The sequence below is a fragment of the Lepeophtheirus salmonis genome, chromosome 14 (assembly GCF_016086655.4).
Source record: "Lepeophtheirus salmonis chromosome 14, UVic_Lsal_1.4, whole genome shotgun sequence".
Taxonomy (NCBI): domain Eukaryota; kingdom Metazoa; phylum Arthropoda; class Copepoda; order Siphonostomatoida; family Caligidae; genus Lepeophtheirus; species Lepeophtheirus salmonis.
This window is the reverse complement of record NC_052144.2, coordinates 25917909-25944307: the sequence shown is the minus strand read 5'-3', so window position 1 is coordinate 25944307 and position 26399 is coordinate 25917909. Positions and strand designations below refer to the sequence as shown.

The window sequence follows — 26399 nt, the reverse complement described above, 5'->3', positions numbered from 1 at the left end:
AGTAAATATGAACTTTAGAAAAATTCTTGTTAAGTATATTGTTCCTTTAAACATTTTTATGTAGAATCTGTTTATGTTACTTTAATAATAAATCATTTCATATATAAATAGTTTTCATATTCTTCAGAGCTCTTGATAAAGAGTTTTTTAATCTATAAATATCAATTGTATATGTGGTCCATCAACACATAAGCAAGTTAGAATATTTTTACTCAAAATTAAGGGTAAATTACATTTCTATTCTTGAACTAATTATTGTCAATATATGTACAGAGTGGTCCTGAAAAATTGTGGAAATCTGTATAGGCTAATAACGAACGAAATTTGATGGGGTAGCACCATTTTTTTTATTTTATTTGATTGCTACATTGAATGATATTCAATTATCTATAATGAGATCCGTCTGTCTTTTTTTTATTTTAATAACTACCATTTATTTAGGTACATCTTTAACTTGATACAAAACAGTTTTAATAAATTAATAATTATAAAGTAAGAATAGAACAATTAAAAAAAGTTTAAACACAATTTAATACATCATTACCCTAAAAACTTCAAAGACTCCTGTGTGAGATAATGATACAAAAAGACATAAGTAAGAAACAACAGGTAGAGCACGAGAAGCCTAGCGCGTGTGTGTAAAATAAATATTATAAAATTAATCAGACGACATAACAAGGGATGTGCATCAAAGAAGGGTCATCATGCTAATATAATTTTCTATTGTGTTTAATAATAGTGGTGTGGGACAGCTGGTTCTCTGTTTATTTTCATAAATTAATAGTAGGAAGTCTTATGATGCACTCCAACTTCATATTAAATTCCAATGTCGGGTTCATCATTATGAGTCGCTCTCCGAAAACATCACTCCAAAAGTGCTGAACACTTAACCTTATGTTGCCTATCGGAAGGGGACCACCCTAGGGCAACTATAGAATAGATGACGAGAGGACTCTATTTCGATTTTATAGAAAGTACAATATTTCTCCAGTGGGCTCGAGGTCTTATTATTTGTAAATAATGACCCAGTAGCTAAATTATAGCGAAACCACTTTTTTTCGAGTTTGTGAAGGGATTTTGAAGAATGCATTATTTAGAATAGGGGGTTGGGGGAGATACCCTACTGCTCCAGACGTCTTTTTATTAAATATCTTGGGTTATTCTCTAGGACTCTTCCAGAAAAGGCTCTCCGGAATCTGCTGATGCTCAAAGTTGACAGAGCAATAATAACCTTTATGTAGGGACCCAATTTCAGGTAGTCCCGATAATAAAGGAATGCCCGTCGGGAAAACGGAATTCCAAGAGCACACCATTTTGGCCCAGAAGGAGTACAATGTCTTTATTGTTTTTGTGAGTTCTAATGGACGTATATGAATTCTTTCGTTCAGCTGATATCCTGTCCGCATAAAGAAGTTATTTTTTTATCCTTAGAGCCCAAAGGTCCTTGCTTTTCAACAGCTTTGATAACCACGAGTAGTTTAAGGATTTCCATAGGGTTTCAGATTTAAAAAATCCTAACCCCCAATCGTGGATAGAGGCCTCAATTCTGCATTTTAATATGTACGGGTTTATTTTACTCCAGAAGAAGTCATCAAGAATACGATCTATTTTTCGACGTGCGCCTTCGTTATATGGAATGAATCTCAGCAGATGTGCAACCTGTTGAATAATAATTATAATCCAAACCTTGACTTTGTATATGAGAGTCAGCTGGAGGGAATAGTATAAATTCTTCAGATTTTCTAATTTTGAAATGACTTGTTTCTCGTTTCTTTCTATAGCAGCATCTCCCCCTGAGATGTCAATCTTTAAGCCCAAAAGAGAGGATAATTTCGAGATCTTCATATGTGGAAAACTAGTTCTTAATACATCCTCATCTGACATAAGGACCTCTGTATTACCAAGATTCACTCTTAGTCCTGAGTCATCTTTAAATTTATCTAGTGTTTGGAAAGTTGTAATTAGAGAATGGGTTAAGTTCTCTCAAGTACCCTCAAGGATCAGTGTGAGGTCGTGTGCGTACTAAAATGATTTTTAAGTTTTGTTTAGATATCTGAGACCTTTAATCTGGGCATTACTCATTAATTCCTTGTGTAGGCTATTGGGCACTAGTAAGAATAAGGAAGGGGACAAGAAATCGTCTTGTGTACAGCCTCTTGTATTATGTAACCAGGATGAGTAACCTCCTATCTCTATTTTGCAGGGAGCAGTGGCAACCATATGGACGATCTGATTAATTACTGAATTAAATAACTATGAGAAACCGAGTCAAATGCTTTCTCAAAATCTATCAAAGATACAGCAAAGCCTTTTATCTAATTCTCTGATGGAATCCTGTATAATGCGAAGAATGTCTTCGACCAGTCTCGCTTTCATGAATCCTTTTGGTTTGCTCGTAATAATGCCTGGGAGCACTTTTTCCAATCTCGTACTTAGAATGCACGTCATTATTTTATATGATGGATTTAGGAGTGTAATAGGTATATAACTACTAATATCTAAAACATATTTTCCTTTTTTAGAGAACCACTCCAAAGCTCCTGAACTAATGAAATCCAGAATACCACCTTCATCAAAGATCTCCTCGTAGGCACTCTCAAGGACCGGAGCTAAATCAGAAGCAAAAGTCTTATAAAATGCGATGGGGAGTCTTGATAATCCCAGGGACTTATTGTTTGTTTTTATAAGTAGATTAATATTCTAAAATTTCACTGCACTTAATTGGACCATCTATTCCCTCAAAATGTATCTTAAACTGCCTCCCTTAATTAAAGTATTTATTTTTCAACAAAACTTGCCACCAATAGCTTGAATTACTTTCAGCTCAGCTTTTGCTCTTATCATATCACACTTGTTTTTGTATTCCATTATTTCCATATATTTGTTGTTCTTTTCTTCTTCAGATCCCCCGAGTGCTTCAATTTCCCCTTTGACCGAATTTATTCTCTTTCCCTCTTCCTTCTCTGCTAATTTAATAATAAGTCTTGATGAGTTTTCTATTTTTTCAAGAGTTTGAAGAGATGAGTATATCCCCATATCATGCCTTTCTCTGTAATAATTTATGCTCATATTCACTTTTTTCTTAATTTTTTCAGACTTGAGAAGAGAGACATTAAGTTTCCAAAATGATTTTTTTCTTGAGCAGCCCTATGCAAATTTGGCTACGATAGGGGAATAATCGGATAGATACGAAGGGAGAACTTTGAAAGTTTTAGCAATGATTGGAGAACTAACATATAATCAAGTAGGCCTCTTATTGGATTTATTGAAGACGACCATGAGAAGAAAGTCATTTTGAGGTCGTAGTTTTAGGGCGAAATCTTCCAGAAAATTACTTGATGTAACCTTTTCTAGATCTTGTGCATTTTATATTTCTAGAGCCGTCATAATTGAACGCATCCCTTTTTGGATACCTTGTGATGTTAAGATCCCCCAACAGTATTATCTCGAGCTCTCCTGGCATCCACCCGTTTATTATTTCGTTAAAGAAGGATCCAGAGTCACTATTTGGGGCATAGATGGCAAAAACTCTTGTTTGTGCTCCTATAAAATCTATGTTGATAATTACATAATTACCCCTTGGGTCTGTGTATATCAGAATTAGATTTAGCCATTCCTTGTCTAACAACACGACTGCTCTGGAAGGATGAGAGGTTTTATATTGAGCTTTGGACAGAAATGATTTGTGAGTTTTTTGCAATACATTAGGTGGGGCATTGTCCAAACGAGATTCAACAAGAGCTATTACGTCAGGAGGAGAAGTAATGTATTCAAGTATTGAAATATCTTCTTAACACGGGACTGGTTGGGTATGGAGTTAACGTTATAAGACATTATATTTGCCATTTTTTTTTAAAAAAAATGTAAATATAAATATATTTATTAATATATGAAGGTCTTACGAATCTATGGGGATTTTTATTTATTAATGAAAAAATTACACCTTTCAACGATACAGAGCACCGGCCCACAAGACCAAAAATGTGCTAGATGTGTTGGCTACAAAATTTTCTCACTCTAAGAGCCTGTATTTTTTTCATACTAACAGTACAGATCTGAGCTCATGCGATTTATATCTCTGGGGGAGGGTAGAGCATGAGTCCTGTGCCAAGTTTCATTCGTGTGTTGAGGCCCTGAGGAAGTCCATATTCCGTAATATGAAAAAATTGTATCTGTACAAGGTCACCCTGGTCTACCAAAGCTTCCGGCGACGTGTGGCCGAGGTTATCAAGAGAGGCAGTTCTTATTATGAATGAATGTAGCTTTCAACTAATACTAAAATGCCTCTATCCCATCTAGTTCGTTCGTTATAAGCCTATAAATATTCTCCCAATTTATCTGGACCACCCTATATATAAACAAATTGTTCTTATTAGCCCTTTGAAGGCGCCAAAAATTGCCCTCAATGTAGGCAAAATTGATTGTCATAATAAATGAATAGATTTGATTTCAAGGGCAAAATCTGGTTCAATACAAGCATCTCAATTGAAATAAAGATTTTATACTATAGCTAAAATTCTTGTAAATTAACTTTTCCCATAATTTGAGTAGAAAATCTATATTGACTCAAATATGTCTATAAAATATGGGGTTGTATTTACTTTATAAAATAAACTGGAGTATTCTCCTTTTTTTGATTTTTTGTTCTAAATTGTTTTTTTATATTGACAGACCACTTTTTTTTTAGTTATTTCGTTAAAACTTATTCCTGTTTACCGTAAACATACATGTGACGAGAATAGAAAAAAGAAAAAACACTGAGGTAAAGAACAAAACCACACATTGAGGTATTTTGCTGCAACAGCAGATCCTGATTATTAGTCAGGCATCGAAGTTGTTATCAAAAATTCTGTTCATTTTTAAACATTTCATAAATTTTAGTTCACGAACTTTTTCATTTTCTTATTACATTAATTGATATCTTTCGTAGAAGAGTGCAGGACATCTGTTTATAAGATGAATTGCACTATGTGATTCTTCCATATTGACATGGCATGTTGCATATATATTTTTCCGTTTACTAAGGTGGGTGAAAAATAGCTGTTTACCTGAGTAAGCTTATGCTTGAAGTTTTATGTTCATGTTATGTTAAGTTATGTTAAGTTTGATACTCTTTGACTTTGTCTCTTTCAGCATGATGTGTGCACGTTTTATACAAGGGTCTTCTTTGTATCACTTGACCAGACATAAGAATCCATGTATCACCCACTTAATTAAGCTTTTAGTCTTAAGCACTCCAACCAACTTTTGGTTTTGATTCTTAGTGCCTATTTTTGCGAGATAATCTGCAAATTCATTTCCTGTCATTTCATAATGACCTTTGCACCATTCAAGATATATAGTTTTCTCACTTTCTCCTCCATTCAATATTTGTTTGCACTTTTTGACTTCATCTTGAGAAAAGCTTCCAATATTGTGCAATGGGGAATACTTCTGCTTGAAAGACAGATGTCTCGTTAGTCAACAAGGCTGATGATTGCTGAATGGACAAACGACTTATAACCTTTAAATTTTGAAAGGAATCCTGAGGATTTGAAAATAAATAAGTCAATTGCGATCGTTTTACTTGATTCTATGTATAGACAAAATCTGAGGATGTATTTTTTCTGAATATTTGGCTATATGATATCTCATACTGCCATTGTATAATAACTTTATGACTATAAAGCAGGTCCAATGGACATACACTACATATTAATTATGTATTCCACTTGTCAATAACATTCAAAAGTAGTTCTAATAATTATTTTCAAAAATTAATTATTGATTATTGTAAATCAGAAAACTAATTTGCAGTAATATACCAAATAAATAATAAAATGATTATATTTTATTTAAAACAGGCTTCACAATGTGTTAAATACCTATATGTAATTATTGATTATTGGTCTATTGGACTCTTTTGTATGTGATGTTGCATTTTTTTTCTTTTAGAATAAGGTGTATATTCAAAACAAATAGATGTTATAAGTTAATAAGTTAATCCCTTGGTAATTTTTTTCAAAAATATAAAAAATAGAGTCATTTCTTTTGTCAATATTCAAGAATTTAATCTTTATTCTGATAAAAAGTATCGTGCAATATTGTAATGACGGCTTTCTTGTGATTCCCTTTTTTCTATCATTTTAACCAATTGAAACAGTTATTCTTGAGAATCAGCTTTTTCTTAACAATAATGACATAGTCATAATACCTTGTTGAACATATTTATTGAGATAAAATTTAAAGGAATCTTGAAAGCACATCTTTAAAATCTATCTTAAATTAATAAGAAAAAAAGTTTTGATTTTCTGTTTTACTTCATTTTTTTTTTGTCCTTTTGAGGCCTTTATATCTTAATTTTAGGTAGATATATCTAGGAATATTGGCTATGGTCTGAAGCCTTCAATTTGTATATGATACTTTTTTTAATTACTTATATATCCGGTGAAATAGACTATATTATATTCAATCGAGAATTTTCTTGATCTTTAAGTTATACTTGCAGTGCCTCCAAAGGGTTTGTCTACATAATAAGATAATTCAATTAAAAAAACAAATATAATCCTGACTCACTTTTAATTAAAATAGTACGAACATGCTTTAAGTGGGGGATACAAATCTGCCTGACAAATTATTTTAAATCCTTTAAAAAAAATATTAATATAAGAGTATAGTTGAAGAATATGCTCCTATGGGGATTAGTGGGAAGTAGAATAAACGTAATTTTAAATGGATTGACAGTTTAAGCTTTTCTTTGTTAGATTTTACCTTAATAAAACCATACACTACCAAATATATTAATATAATTAAATGTAATTGCTCCAATAAACCAGTTTAGTTTTTTCTAGATTATTAATGTCATTCAATAAGAAATTAATGTATAAACGATTGAAGGACTTACAAAGTGACATCATAAGTTCTTTGTGTAATTTTAAGTCAATTTGGTGCAATAAGGGGAGTCTCCAACATGTCTATGCCTTGGATTTCCTATTAAATTTGCCACCTAGGTGAAAATGTTATATTTTTGAGTTACTTGTGGATATGTATTGTCAAGTTATGCCCAATGTTATTACTTTAGAGATAATTGAACGGAAGATTTGTGGTAATGGATGTACTAGTTGAATATAATACAATGATCCATTCCATCTTTATACAAATTAATAATGCAGTATCCGTTAACATCTACTGTATAAATCTACAAAGTACATAATTTTAAAACTTTAAAAATGTTTCCCTTATATTTCTAAATATAAATATTTGTACAATTTTATAACATTAATATATTTAGAAAATAATCACATAATACTTGTAATTATGTTGAACTTATGACAGAAACCAATATGTGAAAAAAATTAAATAAATAACATTCAAGTCAGAGATTACTACCATAGGAGACTTGTTCTAACATTTATAACAAATATGTGGCATTTTTGCGTTTATGTTATATTTTATTATTTTTAGAAATGTGATGGTGTAAATGATTAGTGTGTTGAATCACGCCCTGCTAATTGATCATATTTCCATCTACATCTTCTATTCTTCTTCTTCTTTGTATTTTTTTTTTTGTCGAAAATTGCAGGAAATTATCCATGTGATAATCCACAGACGCAAATTCGAGTAAATAGGTATATATACGGATGATCAATTCCAAAATGCAAGTCAGTTCTGATTTGATAATCAAAACAAACAAAAAGAAGCAAAAAGTATTATGAAGTACTTTGTAAGAGACCTATCCCGTGGATTACAAAAAAGAAATAATTGAACTGATACAATCCGTCTTTTCATTTTTTTAGAGCTTGATCATATTTGCTATAGTTTTATCTGTGAGCTTGGCTGCTCCTAGCTACGGAGGCTATGGTCATCATGGAGGACATCATCATGGTGGTCACTATGGAGGACACCACGGGGGACATGGAAGCTATGGATATCATGGAGGACATCACGGAGGACATCATGGAGGACACCACCATGGTGGCTACCATAAAAGGGAGGCAGAAGAAGAAGAAGTGATTGAAAATGAGGACGACACCGGTGTTGAGCTTGTCAAAAGATCTGCTGAGCCTAGCTACGGTGGTCATGGACACCATCATGGAGGGCATCATGGAGGACATAGCAGTAGTCATGGAACAGCCTATGTCCATGTCTACCAAAGTGGTCACGGACACCATCACGGAGGTCATCACCACGGTGGTCATCATCATCATGGAGGACATCACCATGGAGGATATCACAAGAGATCTGCTGAGCCTAGCTATGGCGGTCATGGACACGGACATGGAGGCTATGGACATGGTCACCACGAACATGGTCATGGAAACTACAAATTTGGATATGACTACGGATGGAAATCCTCCCATCATGGGCATCATGGTGGTCACTACGGTCATGGTGGACATCATGGACATGGTCATCATGGATACTAAAAATTATTTTCATATGTTCCAACTCTTTATGATATTGTCACCGTTGTTTTGAATACGTCATGCTATAGAATTTTTTAAGGAAATATATATTTCAGATTAGTTGATTGAAAAATTGCAATCTTTGCTTGAATATCGATTAAAAAACTGGGATTAATTATTACTCCTGCTGATTAATTTAAAAACTACTCTACTAGGATGCATGAACCTCGTTAAGTACTGCTATCTACTTTTGGTAAAAAAAAATCATTTATTTCCTTTTAAAATTTTGTTAAAAACAATAAAAAATTTCATCAGCTCTATTTTGTACTTGTAAGTAACACATGTTAACCATGTGTTGGTAAATATCCTATTTTAACACGGTTAGTGAACTGGGGTAAAAGGTTACCCAAGAATAAAACAAATTTTATTACAATATACACAGTCGACAAAGTTATACTACTTAAATGTACTTAATCTTATCCCGTTATTGTACACATATGAAAATAATAAGAAGGTGTTATTTCAATGCATTTAAAGCCTTGCTTGTACATAGCTGAATTAAAAAGTGTATTTGATGGATAGGATAAACGGGGACGGGGAATCTAAGAGACAGAGGTCTCTTGTGTTGGAGGGAAAAACTTAGAGAGTGTGTAATCAGGTCTATTAATATGGAACAATTGCACTAATACACATTTCCTTCCTAAAATGAAAATTAAAGGTCAAAAATTCAAAAAATGTAAATAAAAGTCAAAAATGTACATATGTAAATCTAATTTACATAATTTGGACATCCCTACTCATTACACAGTCAAAATATAATTTAGTCATTTTGCAGATCACGATACTGCAGCTCACATTAATCTTTGTATTATTTAAATAAGTTAAAAAAACTGACATTTAAGGTTGTAAAGTCGAAAGGAGATGTATTATCATTTACGAATACAACATTTCTTATAAAATCATATTTCTCACCAAAACATATTAAAATTAATAGATATTTTTTATACTAAAACTAAAATGACTTGACAGATAAAAATATAAATTAATATCACAAAAAATTAAGCTAACTTGAACGAATTTTATGTTATGTATGTCCTATTGAATAGATCTATAATATAATGTGGAATTAACTAAAGGTTTTGACAGAAGTCATATTATAGTTACACTCGAGAGTGTAAACATCCTATTGTTGTTAAAGAGTGATATGAAAAAAACGAGACCTACTCTGCACTACTTTGAATAAATATATCCCATCAATCGTTATGAGAGTGAAAGTTGTTCATCTCTTCAATCACGTCTTGGTAATTGATAATAATCATTTTTGTATTCTTTTTTGTATGTGTATTTCTTGGAAAAGATTTGAGAGAAATAATCTGCTCACAGACACAAGTTATTGTGTATATATTTTTGCATAAGTATAACTTACCAAAGTTCTTATATGAGATTTGAGATCCAATAAATGGCTAGAAGGACAAGAAACCTCTGTTTCTCATGCTTCCAGCCACACATTGAATTTCGCTCATATTTTTTAAGATATAGAAAAGTAACTTTAAATTTGATGTGAGAACTTTTTTTGGAAACTAACATTGAACGTAATGATTGAGGGATGTGGGCACTGCCATTTCCGTGACAAGTTCTTATATTTTTGTCAAATTTTATACAGTAGTCAAATTATATAAAATTTGCCAATTACATAATTTAAAAGATGCAGGATTGCTGGACTAAAAAAAGCAAACCCTCTTAAGTACTTAAATACGATTAATGTCAATTTCATTTGATAACAAATAACAACCCTGACTTTTGTTGCTCCAACTTATGTGTGATATAACCATCATCTTAAAGATCACTTTGTAGGACATCACGATAAAAATGAAGTAAATAGTACGAAACCTATCTATGCTTTGGCGCGTCCTCTTGGACAAACGGGGGCATTTAGGCAGGCATTTTTTTTTTTTTTGGAAAGATTGTTTAAACTTGCACAATTTGGAAAACAATGTAATCAATTGACGAATTGGTTGTCACAAATATTTGGAAAAGGAAAGGAGCCCTCCTGACAATCTACACCAGGAGTGACAGCATAACAATTTCTCGAAAACTGAGACTCAGTGAGACGATCATTAGCAAGTTCAAGAGGGAACTTGAGGCCTTTAAAAGATGTGCACGTCGTCATGCATACAAAGTTTCCAGCCCAAGTCATGGATGGTGTTTGGGGTGGTTAGATCCAAAAGCCAATTCATGCCTCATCATTTGTTCTCCCAAGGTCTCAGGCTCAACATTGATGCCTACATGGACCTACTAAAGATCAAGCTGAAGCACTGAATTGAAATTGTCGCAAATGAGAGGCCCTACTTGTGTTAGAAGGACTCGAATTCGTTGACCCCCAGCATGACTTTATATTTGTAATTATACTTAAATTTCAAATAATTAAATAATCAAGAAGTTGAGGGACTTAGTCTAAAGAACTAGACACATAATTATTTTTTTTAGTTTCGTAGGATTTCATAAACCAAAAAAGACATTTTATTTAGTTTCTCTTGTGACTTGCATTAATAACACTGTCCAACAGCAAAACTGATCCAAAATATATTATGTTCAACTTACAACAGTTTGATCCCTTGACTCAAACTATTTTTCTTATTTTTTCTCTATTAACCTAATGGCCTTCAACAAAATGTAAATACGATTTTTGTTAATTCTAGCTATTCATAGGTTTAAAGCTTTTTAAGCGTTTGTGACTCTTTTGTCATTGCCTAAAAATATTATATAAGAGTCATCAATATTTGAGACTCTGGTGATGTATCAAGATAAATAAAGTATTTTAAGGAAATCATAGAAAAGATATTCCAAAGAATAAGTAACTTTTTATTCTGGACTATAAACATTTCTCCTCTAGACATCCTTACACTATTACTTGATTTCATGCATGCATATTTTAAGCTCCATGGAAAACCGTATGACTTGTTCTAGATCCGTAGTGAGTGAGGGACTCCAAAAAAATCAGACATTCAAGGGAGTCCTCTGAGCAAATCCACACAAAATCCAATTCTAGTGACCAGGGGCAGTTCAACAGATATTTCCTTGCCAGGGATTCCTCCCCACAAATGTACTCTTCTCCATTGACGAACACCGATCCCAATTACCGGATCCTACTCTCAAGAGGGATTTCATTTCACTTTTTTTTCTCTGTTTCTTAAGCTGTGGCATGGAAATATATATACTTTTCTTATGAGATCAGTTCAAAAATGAGTTTTATCCTTGACATATTCTTGGGGCATTCTCTCAAATTCACAATGTTATAGAGTAAGGCTCTTTCTTATAAAATTAAATTTTAGAATTTCAGCCATGAAATGACATACTTTTACTCTTCTTGAATATATTTGTCTTAGAATAATGAGCCTCCAATAAAAATCTTTTCAGCTTTAAACATAGAAAACTTGAGTTATGAGCATGATACAAAAATTTTAAAAATGGTTTTAGTTCTTTTTAACATTAGGTTTCTAAAATATTAAAAAATGTATCCCTATCTTCCTCACTAAACGCTTAAAAATGCTTTGAACCTAAAAAATAGCAAAAAAAAAAAAGAAAAAAATCTGCCTTTTTTCTGAAACCCATGAGGTAAACAGATAAAAAATAAGGCCATATTTGGAATCAAGAGATAAAATTCAACTAAGTTGAGTATATGCTGTTCTAGTGCTTTAAAAAAGTTTGTATATGTTGGACAGTGTAATTATTAATGTGTAATCAATTAATTATTATAAATTTTATATTTTAATTATTTTATATCTTGAATTTGTTAATTTCCAATAGCAATGGTTCAACATAAAATTGCTAATGAAGCAGAGATGTTTCTTGAAGTACGCTATAGATGAAGACTTATAAATATATAAAAGTATATATCTTAACCAATAGCCTATCTTTACATATAGGTATAGGATAGAAGAAACAATTTTTACACTCTAAATATGATGTTGTAAGTTTTCAAATGTTGAAACACGCCCTGCTCATTGATCATCTCCCTTCTTCTTTGTATGCTTTTTTTTTTGGCGAGACTTGCAGGATATCATCTAAGTGTTAATTCACAGACGCAAATTCGAGTAAATAGGTATATATACGGATGATCAATTCCAAAATGCAAGTCAGTTCTGATTTGATAATCAAAACAAACAAAAAGAAGCAAAAAGTATTATGAAGTACTTTGTAAGAGACCTACCTATCCCGTGGATTACAAAAAAGAAATAATTGAACTGATACAATCCGTCTTTTCATTTTTTTAGAGCTTGATCATATTTGCTATAGTTTTATCTGTGAGCTTGGCTGCTCCTAGCTACGGAGGCTATGGTCATCATGGAGGACATCATCATGGTGGTCACTATGGAGGACACCACGGGGGACATGGAAGCTATGGATATCATGGAGGACATCACGGAGGACATCATGGAGGACACCACCATGGTGGCTACCATAAAAGGGAGGCAGAAGAAGAAGAAGTGATTGAAAATGAGGACGACACCGGTGTTGAGCTTGTCAAAAGATCTGCTGAGCCTAGCTACGGTGGTCATGGACACCATCATGGAGGGCATCATGGAGGACATAGCAGTAGTCATGGAACAGCCTATGTCCATGTCTACCAAAGTGGTCACGGACACCATCACGAGGTCATCACCACGGTGGTCATCATCATCATGGAGGACATCACCATGGAGGATATCACAAGAGATCTGCTGAGCCTAGCTATGGCGGTCATGGACACGGACATGGAGGCTATGGACATGGTCACCACGAACATGGTCATGGAAACTACAAATTTGGATATGACTACGGATGGAAATCCTCCCATCATGGGCATCATGGTGGTCACTACGGTCATGGTGGACATCATGGACATGGTCATCATGGATACTAAAAATTATTTTCATATGTTCCAACTCTTTATGATATTGTCACCGTTGTTTTGAATACGTCATGCTATAGAATTTTTTCAGAAAATATATATTTCTAACTAGCTGATTGAAAAACTGCAATCTTTACTTGTATATCGATTAAAAAATCTACAAAAGGAATTATTCCTGCTGATTAAATGTACCAAGCTCGTGAATAATAAAGGTGTGTAGCTCACGACTTTTATAATTTTGACCGAAGTAAGCCGTGGAAAACGCTGGTCCGTACATGTATTTTGCTCTAAGATTACAAGGAATCTAACTCAAAATGTAAGATTTGCTACTTGTAAACTGAGCATAAACAATTTGTGTGAAGACAATTCACTAACTTATAATGTCCATATCTATAATAAAATATCTAGGACAAAGTGAAATTTTATTAATTGTTAGAGCTGCTTTAAACTATGGATTTCTCTTTGCTCTTCAATTTAATGTTAAGAGCTTTTTACTCATCCCTGTATGCGCATTTCCATAGAATTTACGAATTTCTAGCGGATATTAGCCTTCTAATAATAGATTTAAAGTTTGGATTACTTTCTCCAACAATCGAGGGTTTTTATCTTCTTTTTCCTTGTGCCTGTCACAAAATATTTCTTCAAACTTAGCAACATCTGCTAGGAATGCATCTGAGAGAACAAATAAACCTGCTCGGGAAAGATGAAGAATCAAAGGGTAGACCATTGATCATCGATCTTGTAGGTGTAAGTGTCTAGATGAGAATGTGTTATTTTGAACTTCAAAGCAATAAATCCTGCAATATAACCCATTCCTTGGTAGTTGTAGTCCCATTTGTCATAGGAAGAATGCAATGAATTTAAATTATCCACAATTCAAATACAGCAGATTCTTTCTAACTGTAAAGTCAGTAAAGTACATCTTGGTAGAAATCCTCCTCCAATTAATTAGTGGCTGTTGTAGTTCTGCTTAGTCCTTTAATTGAAGATATCCTAATTCGGAAAGGTGTATGCATTGTTGCTTAGCATTTGATTGATGTCGAGTAGGAGCAAACTCTTTGATAGTTTCTGAGGACGCATAGAATAAATAAAAGAAGCTAGAAGTATGATTCTCAAAGTATTCTATCTTTACTGACGGATTCTGAATCCATCGCTTATGATGTTGACCAATCAGTAGAGTTCGAAATCGATGCAACACTTCTACAGGATCGGGATGGTCATTATCTACTGAATACTTTAATCAAATTAAATTGAGTTAGAATCGAAAAATTTCTCCAGTATTTCATAAAAATTATAAGAAAATTCTAATACGAACTAACCTGATATTCCTCTCAATCTTGAAAAAAGATTCTCGAGACAATCTTGATTCAACCTTGCTGTCAAAATGAGCTTCATATAGCTATTGTTTTTAAGGTAATTGTCTAGGCCTTTCATGGAGTGGATTGAAGAAATTATTCAAAGTTCCCAAAACAGTTTGACCTTTTTCTTTTTAACTTGCTCCACAGGTTCTACTTGTTTATTAGAATTAAGATGATCCACTGTACTTGTAGGTAGAGATGGATCATTAAGCTACATGGAGTTTTTCAAATCCAACATATCATGCTTTGAAAATGCCAGAAAAGGAGCCGTTTTACGTATAAAATCTGGTGTACCTTTATGATAATGGCGTTTATAAGTTTGTCTTCCTTTCCACTGTAAAAGGCTATAAAATGGTATTTTTTAAAATTATAAAACTCATAATGTCCCTACAGAAGATTTCCAACGGCTTTGTAGAAAGGTCCAAGTTTTGGTACAATCAAATAAAAAATGGTCGCTTGATTCATCATCGATTTGACAGAAAGAACACTTTCGTTTTTCTCTGATAAAAATTTTGGCTCTTTCCTCTAGAGTACCAGAAGGAATCCGGTTCTTAAGCCATTTCTCTGCTGGAGGCAAAAGCGAACTTTTGAGAACATTCAGTCCTTTCTTGACGGGGAGGTTAATTTTCTTTCGATCTAAAAAGTTGATGAAAGGAGTCAATGTTGGTATTTGATTGTTTCTCCTCAGTGCAGAAGCAGCCGTAGAGGTAAATTGAAAACGATAAGCACAGCAGGTCTTGGAACCTATACATACTTCCCAAAAATTAGTCTGAAGCGTTTAAAAGACATTTTATTAATTAGGATACTTGAGTCATAAGTTTCGGCAGCAAAATCGACACCAATGGGCGTACCTCCAATGTTGTAAATGGAATGTCTGGTTGGGAATTCCCACTTCAGATACTTTTCATCTAAAAGTATATAAAAAAACTCATTTCGGAGATCTCGTTCATAACAGTCTTGACTGAAATTATTGCTGCAGATACGATATTTTTTTGAATTAAACTTGTATTTTCATTTGCAGGCCTTCACCCAATTTTGGAGCAATGCAGGATCCTTTGGAAATTACCTGGAGATGGACAAGAGACCACGTTACTCGTAGCACTGATATGACGTCGTTTCTTTGACTGTTGTGGTTTTATAGGTTGTGGAAATTCGATTTCCCGCAAAAAATAGTACAAATAACTTACAGTGAAAAGTAATATATCAAGTCTTATGAATAAATTAAAACCCAACAGCCCATTTGTCCAATCAATAATATTTGAAAGACCATTTTGTAGGCATTAATTAACCTACGGAATTAGCCCATTGCTTGCGCGTCGAAAACGGAGTTTTAAACAAGAAGGATATTGTAAGAGCAGATGACGGCACGTATGAGGACCTCTAAGCAGACAGTACTGTAGAAGCAGAAGAGAGATTATAGAAGGTCAAAATAATAGATACAGAGGACACTGGAGATTCAGGTGCTGATTAATACATTGATGACTTTTCCATGCTAGAAGCCAAATTTGAGTTCTGATTTTGTTGAGTGAAAGGAGTCTATGAATTCTCAACTCACGAAATTATATTTTTGTTTTAATTTCTGAATGAATACAACATATGCGACGTCACTCAGCTCAGCCAATCAGAATGCAAAAGCTAAGTAACACCCCTTCCCCTTCCACCACATTGATTTAAACACTACTTTAGATGATTTTTGGGATGGTTGAGCAGTTCGTAAGTAATTATATGTACCAATATCACAATTTCAAAAGAAAAAAATGAAAATAGCGAAATAGAATTTGGAGTATAAAGAAAACTCATATCCTATTTTCTAGTTTTGTCAGTTATGAATTCAACTAACGGCTACATATTTTTAAAAAATGAGAAGGGGGTTCAATCTTACAAAATAACTAAATGGAATTCTCATCTTAAGATGGTTAGATTTGTCTTCTCCATTTCGAACGAGCAATTGTCTTCTTTGTAAGGAATTATTCTACTGACTTCCAGTAATTACCTTCCTATAAAAGAAAACTAGCAAATAAAATGGGATTTACTAAATTAAAAGGATTATTTTTTTAGTTCTTGCACTTAAATACAATGTAAATTACTTTAATCTATCAAAAAAATGCCTAAAGGCCTAATATTTGTATTTCTACCCGATATTTTAATTTATTGCAGATCACCACTCTGTCGCACTCTTTTGGGCATTTATGCAGCAATTTTTTATTTTTTTAGATAACTTACATATTTGGAGAAGTCACGGAGCCCTCCTTGGAATCCCCATAGGAGCAATAATATAATGATTGCTCGAACTTTGTTACTCAGAGAGACGTTCTTTCCCAAGGTTAGAAGGGATATATAATTTTTGTTCATTCTAGCTATTCATAGGTTTAAAGCTTTTTAAGCGTTTGTTGGTAGTGACTCTTTTGTCATTGCCTAAAAATATTATATAAGAGTCATCAATATTTGAGACTCTGGTGATGTATCAAGATAAATAAAGTATTTTAAGGAAATCATAGAAAAGATATTCCAAAGAATAAGTAACTTTTTATTCTGGACTATAAACATTTCTCCTCTAGACATCCTTACACCATTACTTGATTTCATGCATGCATATTTTAAGCTCCATGGAAAACCGTATGACTTGTTCTAGATCCGTAGTGAGTGAGGGACTCCAAAAATCAGACATTCAAGGGAGTCCTCTGAGCAAATCCACACAAAATCAAATCCTAGTGACCAGGGGCAGATAACAGATATTTCCTTTCCAGGGATTCCTCCCCACAAATGTACTCTTCTCCATTGACGAACACCGATCCCAATTACGGGATCCTACTCTCAAAACGGATTTCATTTCACTTTTTTTTCTCTGTTTTTTAAGCTGTGGCATGGAAATATATATACTTTTCTTATGAGATCAGTTCAAAAATGAGTTTTATCCTTGACATATTCTTGGGGCATTATCTCAAATTCACAATGTTATAGAGTGCTCTTTCTTATAAAATTAAATTTTAGAATTTCAGCCATGAAATGACATACTTTTACTCTTCTTGAATATATTTGTCTTAGAATAATGAGCCTCCAATAAAAATCTTTTCAGCTTTAAACATAGAAAACTTGAGTTATGAGCATGATACAAAAATTTTAAAAATGGTTTTAGTTCTTTTTAACATTAGGTTTCTAAAATATTAAAAAATGTATCCCTATCTTCCTCACTAAACGCTTAAAAATGCTTTGAACCTAAAAAATAGCAAAAAAAAAAAAAGAAAAAAATCTGCCTTTTTTCTGAAACCCATGAGGTAAACAGATAAAAAATAAGGCCATATTTGGAATCAAGAGATAAAATTCAACTAAGTTGAGTATATGCTGTTCTAGTGCTTTAAAAAAGTTTGTATATGTTGGACAGTGTAATTATTAATGTGTAATCAATTAATTATTATAAATTTTATATTTTAATTATTTTATATCTTGAATTTGTTAATTTCCAATAGCAATGGTTCAACATAAAATTGCTAATGAAGCAGAGATGTTTCTTGAAGTACGCTATAGATGAAGACTTATAAATATATAAAAGTATATATCTTAACCAATAGCCTATCTTTACATATAGGTATAGGATAGAAGAAACAATTTTTACACTCTAAATATGATGTTGTAAGTTTTCAAATGTTGAAACACGCCCTGCTCATTGATCATCTCCCTTCTTCTTTGTATGCTTTTTTTTTTGGCGAGACTTGCAGGATATCATCTAAGTGTTAATTCACAGACGCAAATTCGAGTAAATAGGTATATATACGGATGATCAATTCCAAAATGCAAGTCAGTTCTGATTTGATAATCAAAACAAACAAAAAGAAGCAAAAAGTATTATGAAGTACTTTGTAAGAGACCTACCTATCCCGTGGATTACAAAAAGAAATAATTGAACTGATACAATCCGTCTTTTCATTTTTTTAGAGCTTGATCATATTTGCTATAGTTTTATCTGTGAGCTTGGCTGCTCCTAGCTACGGAGGCTATGGTCATCATGGAGGACATCATCATGGTGGTCACTATGGAGGACACCACGGGGGACATGGAAGCTATGGATATCATGGAGGACATCACGGAGGACATCATGGAGGACACCACCATGGTGGCTACCATAAAAGGGAGGCAGAAGAAGAAGAAGTGATTGAAAATGAGGAAGACACCGGTGTTGAGCTTGTCAAAAGATCTGCTGAGCCTAGCTACGGTGGTCATGGACACCATCATGGAGGGCATCATGGAGGACATAGCAGTAGTCATGGAACAGCCTATGTCCATGTCTACCAAAGTGGTCACGGACACCATCACGGAGGTCATCACCACGGTGGTCATCATCATCATGGAGGACATCACCATGGAGGATATCACAAGAGATCTGCTGAGCCTAGCTATGGCGGTCATGGACACGGACATGGAGGCTATGGACATGGTCACCACGAACATGGTCATGGAAACTACAAATTTGGATATGACTACGGATGGAAATCCTCCCATCATGGGCATCATGGTGGTCACTACGGTCATGGTGGACATCATGGACATGGTCATCATGGATACTAAAAATTATTTTCATATGTTCCAACTCTTTATGATATTGTCACCGTTGTTTTGAATACGTCATGCTATAGAATTTTTTCAGAAAATATATATTTCTAACTAGCTGATTGAAAAACTGCAATCTTTACTTGTATATCGATTAAAAAATCTACAAAAGGAATTATTCCTGCTGATTAAATGTACCAAGCTCGTGAATAATAAAGGTGTGTAGCTCACGACTTTTATAATTTTGACCGAAGTAAGCCGTGGAAAACGCTGGTCCGTACATGTATTTTGCTCTAAGATTACAAGGAATCTAACTCAAAATGTAAGATTTGCTACTTGTAAACTGAGCATAAACAATTTGTGTGAAGACAATTCACTAACTTATAATGTCCATATCTATAAGAAAATATCTAGGACAAAGTGAAATTTTATTAATTGTTCGAGCTGCTTTAAACTATGGATTTCTCTTTGCTCTTCAATTTAATGTTAAGAGCTTTTTTACTCATCCCTGTATGCGCATTTCCATAGAATTTACGAATTTCTAGCGGATATTAGCCTTCTAATAATAGATTTAAAGTTTGGATTACTTTCTCCAACAATCGAGGGTTTTTATCTTCTTTTTCCTTGTGCATGTCACAAAATATTTCTTCAAACTTAGCAACATCTGCTAGGAATGCATCTGAGAGAACAAATAAACCTGCTCGGGAAAGATGAAGAATCAAAGGGAAGACCATTGATCATCGATCTTGTAGGTGTAAGTGTCTAGATGAGAATGTGTTATTTTGAACTTCAAAGCAATAAATCCTGCAATATAACCCATTCCTTGGTAGTTGTAGTCCCATTTGTCATAGGAAGAATGCAATGAATTTAAATTATCCACAATTCAAATACAGCAGATTCTTTCTAACTGTAAAGTCAGTAAAGTACATCTTGGTAGAAATCCTCCTCCAATTAATTAGTGGCTGTTGTAGTTCTGCTTAGTCCTTTAATTGAAGATATCCTAATTCGGAAAGGTGTATGCATTGTTGCTTAGCATTTGATTGATGTCGAGTAGGAGCAAACTCTTTGATAGTTTCTGAGGACGCATAGAATAAATAAAAGAAGCTAGAAGTATGATTCTCAAAGTATTCTATCTTTACTGACGGATTCTGAATCCATCGCTTATGATGTTGACCAATCAGTAGAGTTCGAAATCGATGCAACACTTCTACAGGATCGGGATGGTCATTATCTACTGAATACTTTAATCAAATTAAATTGAGTTAGAATCGAAAAATTTCTCCAGTATTTCATAAAAATTATAAGAAAATTCTAATACGAACTAACCTGATATTCCTCTCAATCTTGAAAAAAGATTCTAGACAATCTTGATTCAACCTTGCTGTCAAAATGAGCTTCATATAGCTATTGTTTTTAAGGTAATTGTCTAGGCCTTTCATGGAGTGGATTGAAGAAATTATTCAAAGTTCCCAAAACAGTTTGACCTTTTTCTTTTTAACTTGCTCCACAGGTTCTACTTGTTTATTAGAATTAAGATGATCCACTGTACTTGTAGGTAGAGATGGATCATTAAGCTACATGGAGTTTTTCAAATCCAACATATCATGCTTTGAAAATGCCAGAAAAGGAGCCGTTTTACGTATAAAATCTGGTGTATCTTTATGATAATGGCGTTTATAAGTTTGTCTTCCTTTCCACTGTAAAAGGCTATAAAATGGTATGTTTTTAAAATTATAAAACTCATAATGTCCCTACAGAAGATTTCCAACGGCTTTGTAGAAAGGTCCAAGTTTTGGTACAATCAAATAAAAAATGGTCGCTTGATTCATCATCGATTTGACAGAAAGAACACTGTTTTTTTTCTCCGATAAAAAATTTGGCTTTTTCCTCTAGAAGGAATCCGATTCTTAAGCCATTTCTCTGCTGGAGGCAAAAGCGAACTTTTGAGAACATTCAGTCCTTTCTTGACGGGGAGGTTAATTTTCTTTCGATCTAAAAAGTTGATGAAAGGAGTCAATGTTGGTATTTGATTGTTTCTCCTCAGTGCAGAAGCAGCCGTAGAGGTAAATTGAAAACGATAAGCACAGCAGGTCTTGGAACCTATACAGACTTCCCAAAAATTAGTCTGAAGCGTTTAAAAGACATTTTATTAATTAGGATACTTGAGTCATAAGTTTCGGCAGCAAAATCGACACCAATGGGCGTACCTCCAATGTTGTAAATGGAATGTCTGGTTGGGAATTCCCACTTCAGATACTTTTCATCTAAAAGTATATAAAAAAACTCATTTCGGAGATCTCGTTCATAACAGTCTTGACTGAAATTATTGCTGCAGATACGATATTTTTTTGAATTAAACTTGTATTTTCATTTGCAGGCCTTCACCCAATTTTGGAGCAATGCAGGATCCTTTGGAAATTACCTGGAGATGGACAAGAGACCACGTTACTCGTAGCACTGATATGACGTCGTTTCTTTGACTGTTGTGGTTTTATAGGTTGTGGAAATTCGATTTCCCGCAAAAAATAGTACAAATAACTTACAGTGAAAAGTAATATATCAAGTCTTATGAATAAATTAAAACCCAACAGCCCATTTGTCCAATCAATAATATTTGAAAGACCATTTTGTAGGCATTAATTAACCTACGGAATTAGCCCATTGCTTGCGCGTCGAAAACGGAGTTTTAAACAAGAAGGATATTGTAAGAGCAGATGACGGCACGTATGAGGACCTCTAAGCAGACAGTACTGTAGAAGCAGAAGAGAGATTATAGAAGGTCAAAATAATAGATACAGAGGACACTGGAGATTCAGGTGCTGATTAATACATTGATGACTTTTCCATGCTAGAAGCCAAATTTGAGTTCTGATTTTGTTGAGTGAAAGGAGTCTATGAATTCTCAACTCACGAAATTATATTTTTGTTTTAATTTCTGAATGAATACAACATATGCGACGTCACTCAGCTCAGCCAATCAGAATGCAAAAGCTAAGTAACACCCCTTCCCCTTCCACCACATTGATTTAAACACTACTTTAGATGATTTTTGGGAAGGTTGAGCAGTTTGTAAGTAATTATATGTACCAATATCATAATTACAAAAAAAAAAAAAATGAAAATAGCGAAATAGAATTTGGAGGATAAAGAAAACTCATATCATATTTTCTAGTTTTGTCAGTTATGAATTCAACTAACGGCTACATATTTTTAAAAAATGAGAAGGGGGTTCAATCTTACAAAATAACTAAATGGAATTCTCATCTTAAGATGGTTAGATTTGTCTTCTCCATTTCGAACGAGCAATTGTCTTCTTTGTAAGGAATTATTCTACTGACTTCCAGTAATTACCTTCCTATAAAAGAAAACTAGCAAATAAAATGGGATTGACTAAATTAAAAGGATTATTTTTTTAGTTCTTGCACTTAAATACAATGTAAATTACTTTAATCCATCAAAAAAATGCCTAAAGGCCTAATATTTGTATTTCTACCCGATATTTTAATTTATTGCAGATCACCACTCTGTCGCACTCTTTTGGGCATTTATGCAGCAATTTTTTTTTTTTTAGATAACTTACATATTTGGAGAAGTCACGGAGCCCTCCTTGGAATCCCCATAGGACCAATAACATAATGATTGCTCGAACTTTGTTACTCAGAGAGACGTTCTTTCCCAAGGTTAGAAGGGATATATAATTTTTGTTCATTCTAGCTATTCATAGGTTTAAAGCTTTTTAAGCGTTTGTTGGTAGTGACTCTTTTGTCATTGCCTAAAAATATTATATAAGAGTCATCAATATTTGAGACTCTGGTGATGTATCAAGATAAATAAAGTATTTTAAGGAAATCATAGAAAAGATATTCCAAAGAATAAGTAACTTTTTATTCTGGACTATAAACATTTCTCCTCTAGACATCCTTACACTATTACTTGATTTCATGCATGCATATTTTAAGCTCCATGGAAAACCGTATGACTTGTTCTAGATCTGTAGTGAATGAGGGACTCCAAAAATCAGACATTCAAGGGAGTCCTCTGAGCAAATCCACACAAAATCAAATCCTAGTGACCAGGGGCAGATAACAGATATTTCCTTTCCAGGGATTCCTCCCCACAAATGTACTCTTCTCCATTGACGAACACCGATCCCAATTACCGGATCCTACTCTCAAGAGGGATTTCATTTCACTTTTTTTTCTCTGTTTCTTAAGCTGTGGCATGGAAATATATATACTTTTCTTATGAGATCAGTTCAAAAATGAGTTTTATCCTTGACATATTCTTGGGGCATTCTCTCAAATTCACAATGTTATAGAGTGTTCATGGTAAGGCTCTTTCTTATAAAATTAAATTTTAGAATTTCAGCCATGAAATGACATACTTTTACTCTTCTTGAATATATTTGTCTTAGAATAATGAGCCTCCAATAAAAATCTTTTCAGCTTTAAACATAGAAAACTTGAGTTATGAGCATGATACAAAAATTTTAAAAATGGTTTTAGTTCTTTTTAACATTAGGTTTCTAAAATATTAAAAAATGTATCCCTATCTTCCTCACTAAACGCTTAAAAATGCTTTGAACCTAAAAAATAGCAAAAAAAAAAGAAAAAATCTGCCTTTTTTCTGAAACCCATGAGGTAAACAGATAAAAAATAAGGCCATATTTGGAATCAAGAGATAAAATTCAACTAAGTTGAGTATATGCTGTTCTAGTGCTTTAAAAAAGTTTGTATATGTTGGACAGTGTAATTATTAATGTGTAATCAATTAATTATTATAAATTTTATATTTTAATTATTTTATATCTTGAATTTGTTAATTTCCAATAGCAATGGTTCAACATAAAATTGCTAATGAAGCAGAGATGTTTCTTGAAGTACGCTATAGATGAAGACTTATAAATATATAAAAGTATATATCTTAACCAATAGCCTATCTTTACATATAGGTATAGGATAGAAGAAACAATTTTTACACTCTAAATATGATGTTGTAAGTTTTCAAATGTTGAAACACGCCCTGCTCATTGATCATCTCCCTTCTTCTTTGTATGCTTTTTTTTTGGCGAGACTTGCAGGATATCATCTAAGTGTTAATTCACAGACGCAAATTCGAGTAAATAGGTATATATACGGATGATCAATTCCAAAATGCAAGTCAGTTCTGATTTGATAATCAAAACAAACAAAAAGAAGCAAAAAGTATTATGAAGTACTTTGTAAGAGACCTACCTATCCCGTGGATTACAAAAAGAAATAATTGAACTGATACAATCCGTCTTTTCATTTTTTTAGAGCTTGATCATATTTGCTATAGTTTTATCTGTGAGCTTGGCTGCTCCTAGCTACGGAGGCTATGGTCATCATGGAGGACATCATCATGGTGGTCACTATGGAGGACACCACGGGGGACATGGAAGCTATGGATATCATGGAGGACATCACGGAGGACATCATGGAGGACACCACCATGGTGGCTACCATAAAAGGGAGGCAGAAGAAGAAGAAGTGATTGAAAATGAGGACGACACCGGTGTTGAGCTTGTCAAAAGATCTGCTGAGCCTAGCTACGGTGGTCATGGACACCATCATGGAGGGCATCATGGAGGACATAGCAGTAGTCATGGAACAGCCTATGTCCATGTCTACCAAAGTGGTCACGGACACCATCACGGAGGTCATCACCACGGTGGTCATCATCATCATGGAGGACATCACCATGGAGGATATCACAAGAGATCTGCTGAGCCTAGCTATGGCGGTCATGGACACGGACATGGAGGCTATGGACATGGTCACCACGAACATGGTCATGGAAACTACAAATTTGGATATGACTACGGATGGAAATCCTCCCATCATGGGCATCATGGTGGTCACTACGGTCATGGTGGACATCATGGACATGGTCATCATGGATACTAAAAATTATTTTCATATGTTCCAACTCTTTATGATATTGTCACCGTTGTTTTGAATACGTCATGCTATAGAATTTTTTCAGAAAATATATATTTCTAACTAGCTGATTGAAAAACTGCAATCTTTACTTGTATATCGATTAAAAAATCTACAAAAGGAATTATTCCTGCTGATTAAATGTACCAAGCTCGTGAATAATAAAGGTGTGTAGCTCACGACTTTTATAATTTTGACCGAAGTAAGCCGTGGAAAACGCTGGTCCGTACATGTATTTTGCTCTAAGATTACAAGGAATCTAACTCAAAATGTAAGATTTGCTACTTGTAAACTGAGCATAAACAATTTGTGTGAAGACAATTCACTAACTTATAATGTCCATATCTATAAGAAAATATCTAGGACAAAGTGAAATTTTATTAATTGTTAGAGCTGCATTAAACTATGGATTTCTCTTTGCTCTTCAATTTAATGTTAAGAGCTTTTTACTCATCCCTGTATGCGCATTTCCATAGAATTTACGAATTTCTAGCGGATATTAGCCTTCTAATAATAGATTTAAAGTTTGGATTACTTTCTCCACCAATCGAGGGTGTTTATCTTCTTTTTCCTTGTGCCTGTCACAAAATAATTCTTCAAACTTAGCAACATCTGCTAGGAATGCATCTGAGAGAACAAATAAACCTGCTCGGGAAAGATGAAGAATCAAAGGGTAGACCATTGATCATCGATCTTGTAGGTGTAAGTGTCTAGATGAGAATGTGTTATTTTGAACTTCAAAGCAATAAATCCTGCAATATAACCCATTCCTTGGTAGTTGTAGTCCCATTTGTCATAGGAAGAATGCAATGAATTTAAATTATCCACAATTCAAATACAGCAGATTCTTTCTAACTGTAAAGTCAGTAAAGTACATCTTGGTAGAAATCCTCCTCCAATTAATTAGTGGCTGTTGTAGTTCTGCTTAGTCCTTTAATTGAAGATATCCTAATTCGGAAAGGTGTATGCATTGTTGCTTAGCATTTGATTGATGTCGAGTAGGAGCAAACTCTTTGATAGTTTCTGAGGACGCATAGAATAAATAAAAGAAGCTAGAAGTATGATTCTCAAAGTATTCTATCTTTACTGACGGATTCTGAATCCATCGCTTATGATGTTGACCAATCAGTAGAGTTCGAAATCGATGCAACACTTCTACAGGATCGGGATGGTCATTATCTACTGAATACTTTAATCAAATTAAATTGAGTTAGAATCGAAAAATTTCTCCAGTATTTCATAAAAATTATAAGAAAATTCT

General features: G+C 33.7%; 4 protein-coding genes across 4 annotated transcripts; all 4 read left to right on the top strand.

The window, feature by feature from the left end:
- Positions 1 to 7612: 7612 nt before the first annotated feature.
- Positions 7613 to 8565, top strand: LOC121129658 (uncharacterized). Its single transcript, XM_040725382.2, has 2 exons — positions 7613 to 7702; positions 7776 to 8565. The coding sequence occupies exons 1-2, from the start codon at positions 7691 to 7693 to the stop codon at positions 8403 to 8405; spliced, it is 642 nt and encodes a 213-aa protein (XP_040581316.1). The 5' UTR covers positions 7613 to 7690; the 3' UTR covers positions 8406 to 8565.
- Positions 8566 to 12485: 3920 nt separating this feature from the next.
- On the top strand, positions 12486 to 13399 carry LOC121129661 (uncharacterized). Its single transcript, XM_040725384.1, has 2 exons — positions 12486 to 12581; positions 12659 to 13399. The coding sequence occupies exons 1-2, from the start codon at positions 12570 to 12572 to the stop codon at positions 13337 to 13339; spliced, it is 693 nt and encodes a 230-aa protein (XP_040581318.1). The 5' UTR covers positions 12486 to 12569; the 3' UTR covers positions 13340 to 13399.
- Positions 13400 to 18400: 5001 nt separating this feature from the next.
- LOC121129669 (uncharacterized) lies at positions 18401 to 19308 on the top strand. Its single transcript, XM_040725399.2, has 2 exons — positions 18401 to 18490; positions 18567 to 19308. The coding sequence occupies exons 1-2, from the start codon at positions 18479 to 18481 to the stop codon at positions 19194 to 19196; spliced, it is 642 nt and encodes a 213-aa protein (XP_040581333.1). The 5' UTR covers positions 18401 to 18478; the 3' UTR covers positions 19197 to 19308.
- A 5001-nt stretch (positions 19309 to 24309) lies between these two features.
- Positions 24310 to 25217, top strand: LOC121129635 (uncharacterized). Its single transcript, XM_040725363.2, has 2 exons — positions 24310 to 24399; positions 24476 to 25217. The coding sequence occupies exons 1-2, from the start codon at positions 24388 to 24390 to the stop codon at positions 25103 to 25105; spliced, it is 642 nt and encodes a 213-aa protein (XP_040581297.1). The 5' UTR covers positions 24310 to 24387; the 3' UTR covers positions 25106 to 25217.
- The last annotated feature ends 1182 nt before the right edge of the window (positions 25218 to 26399 follow it).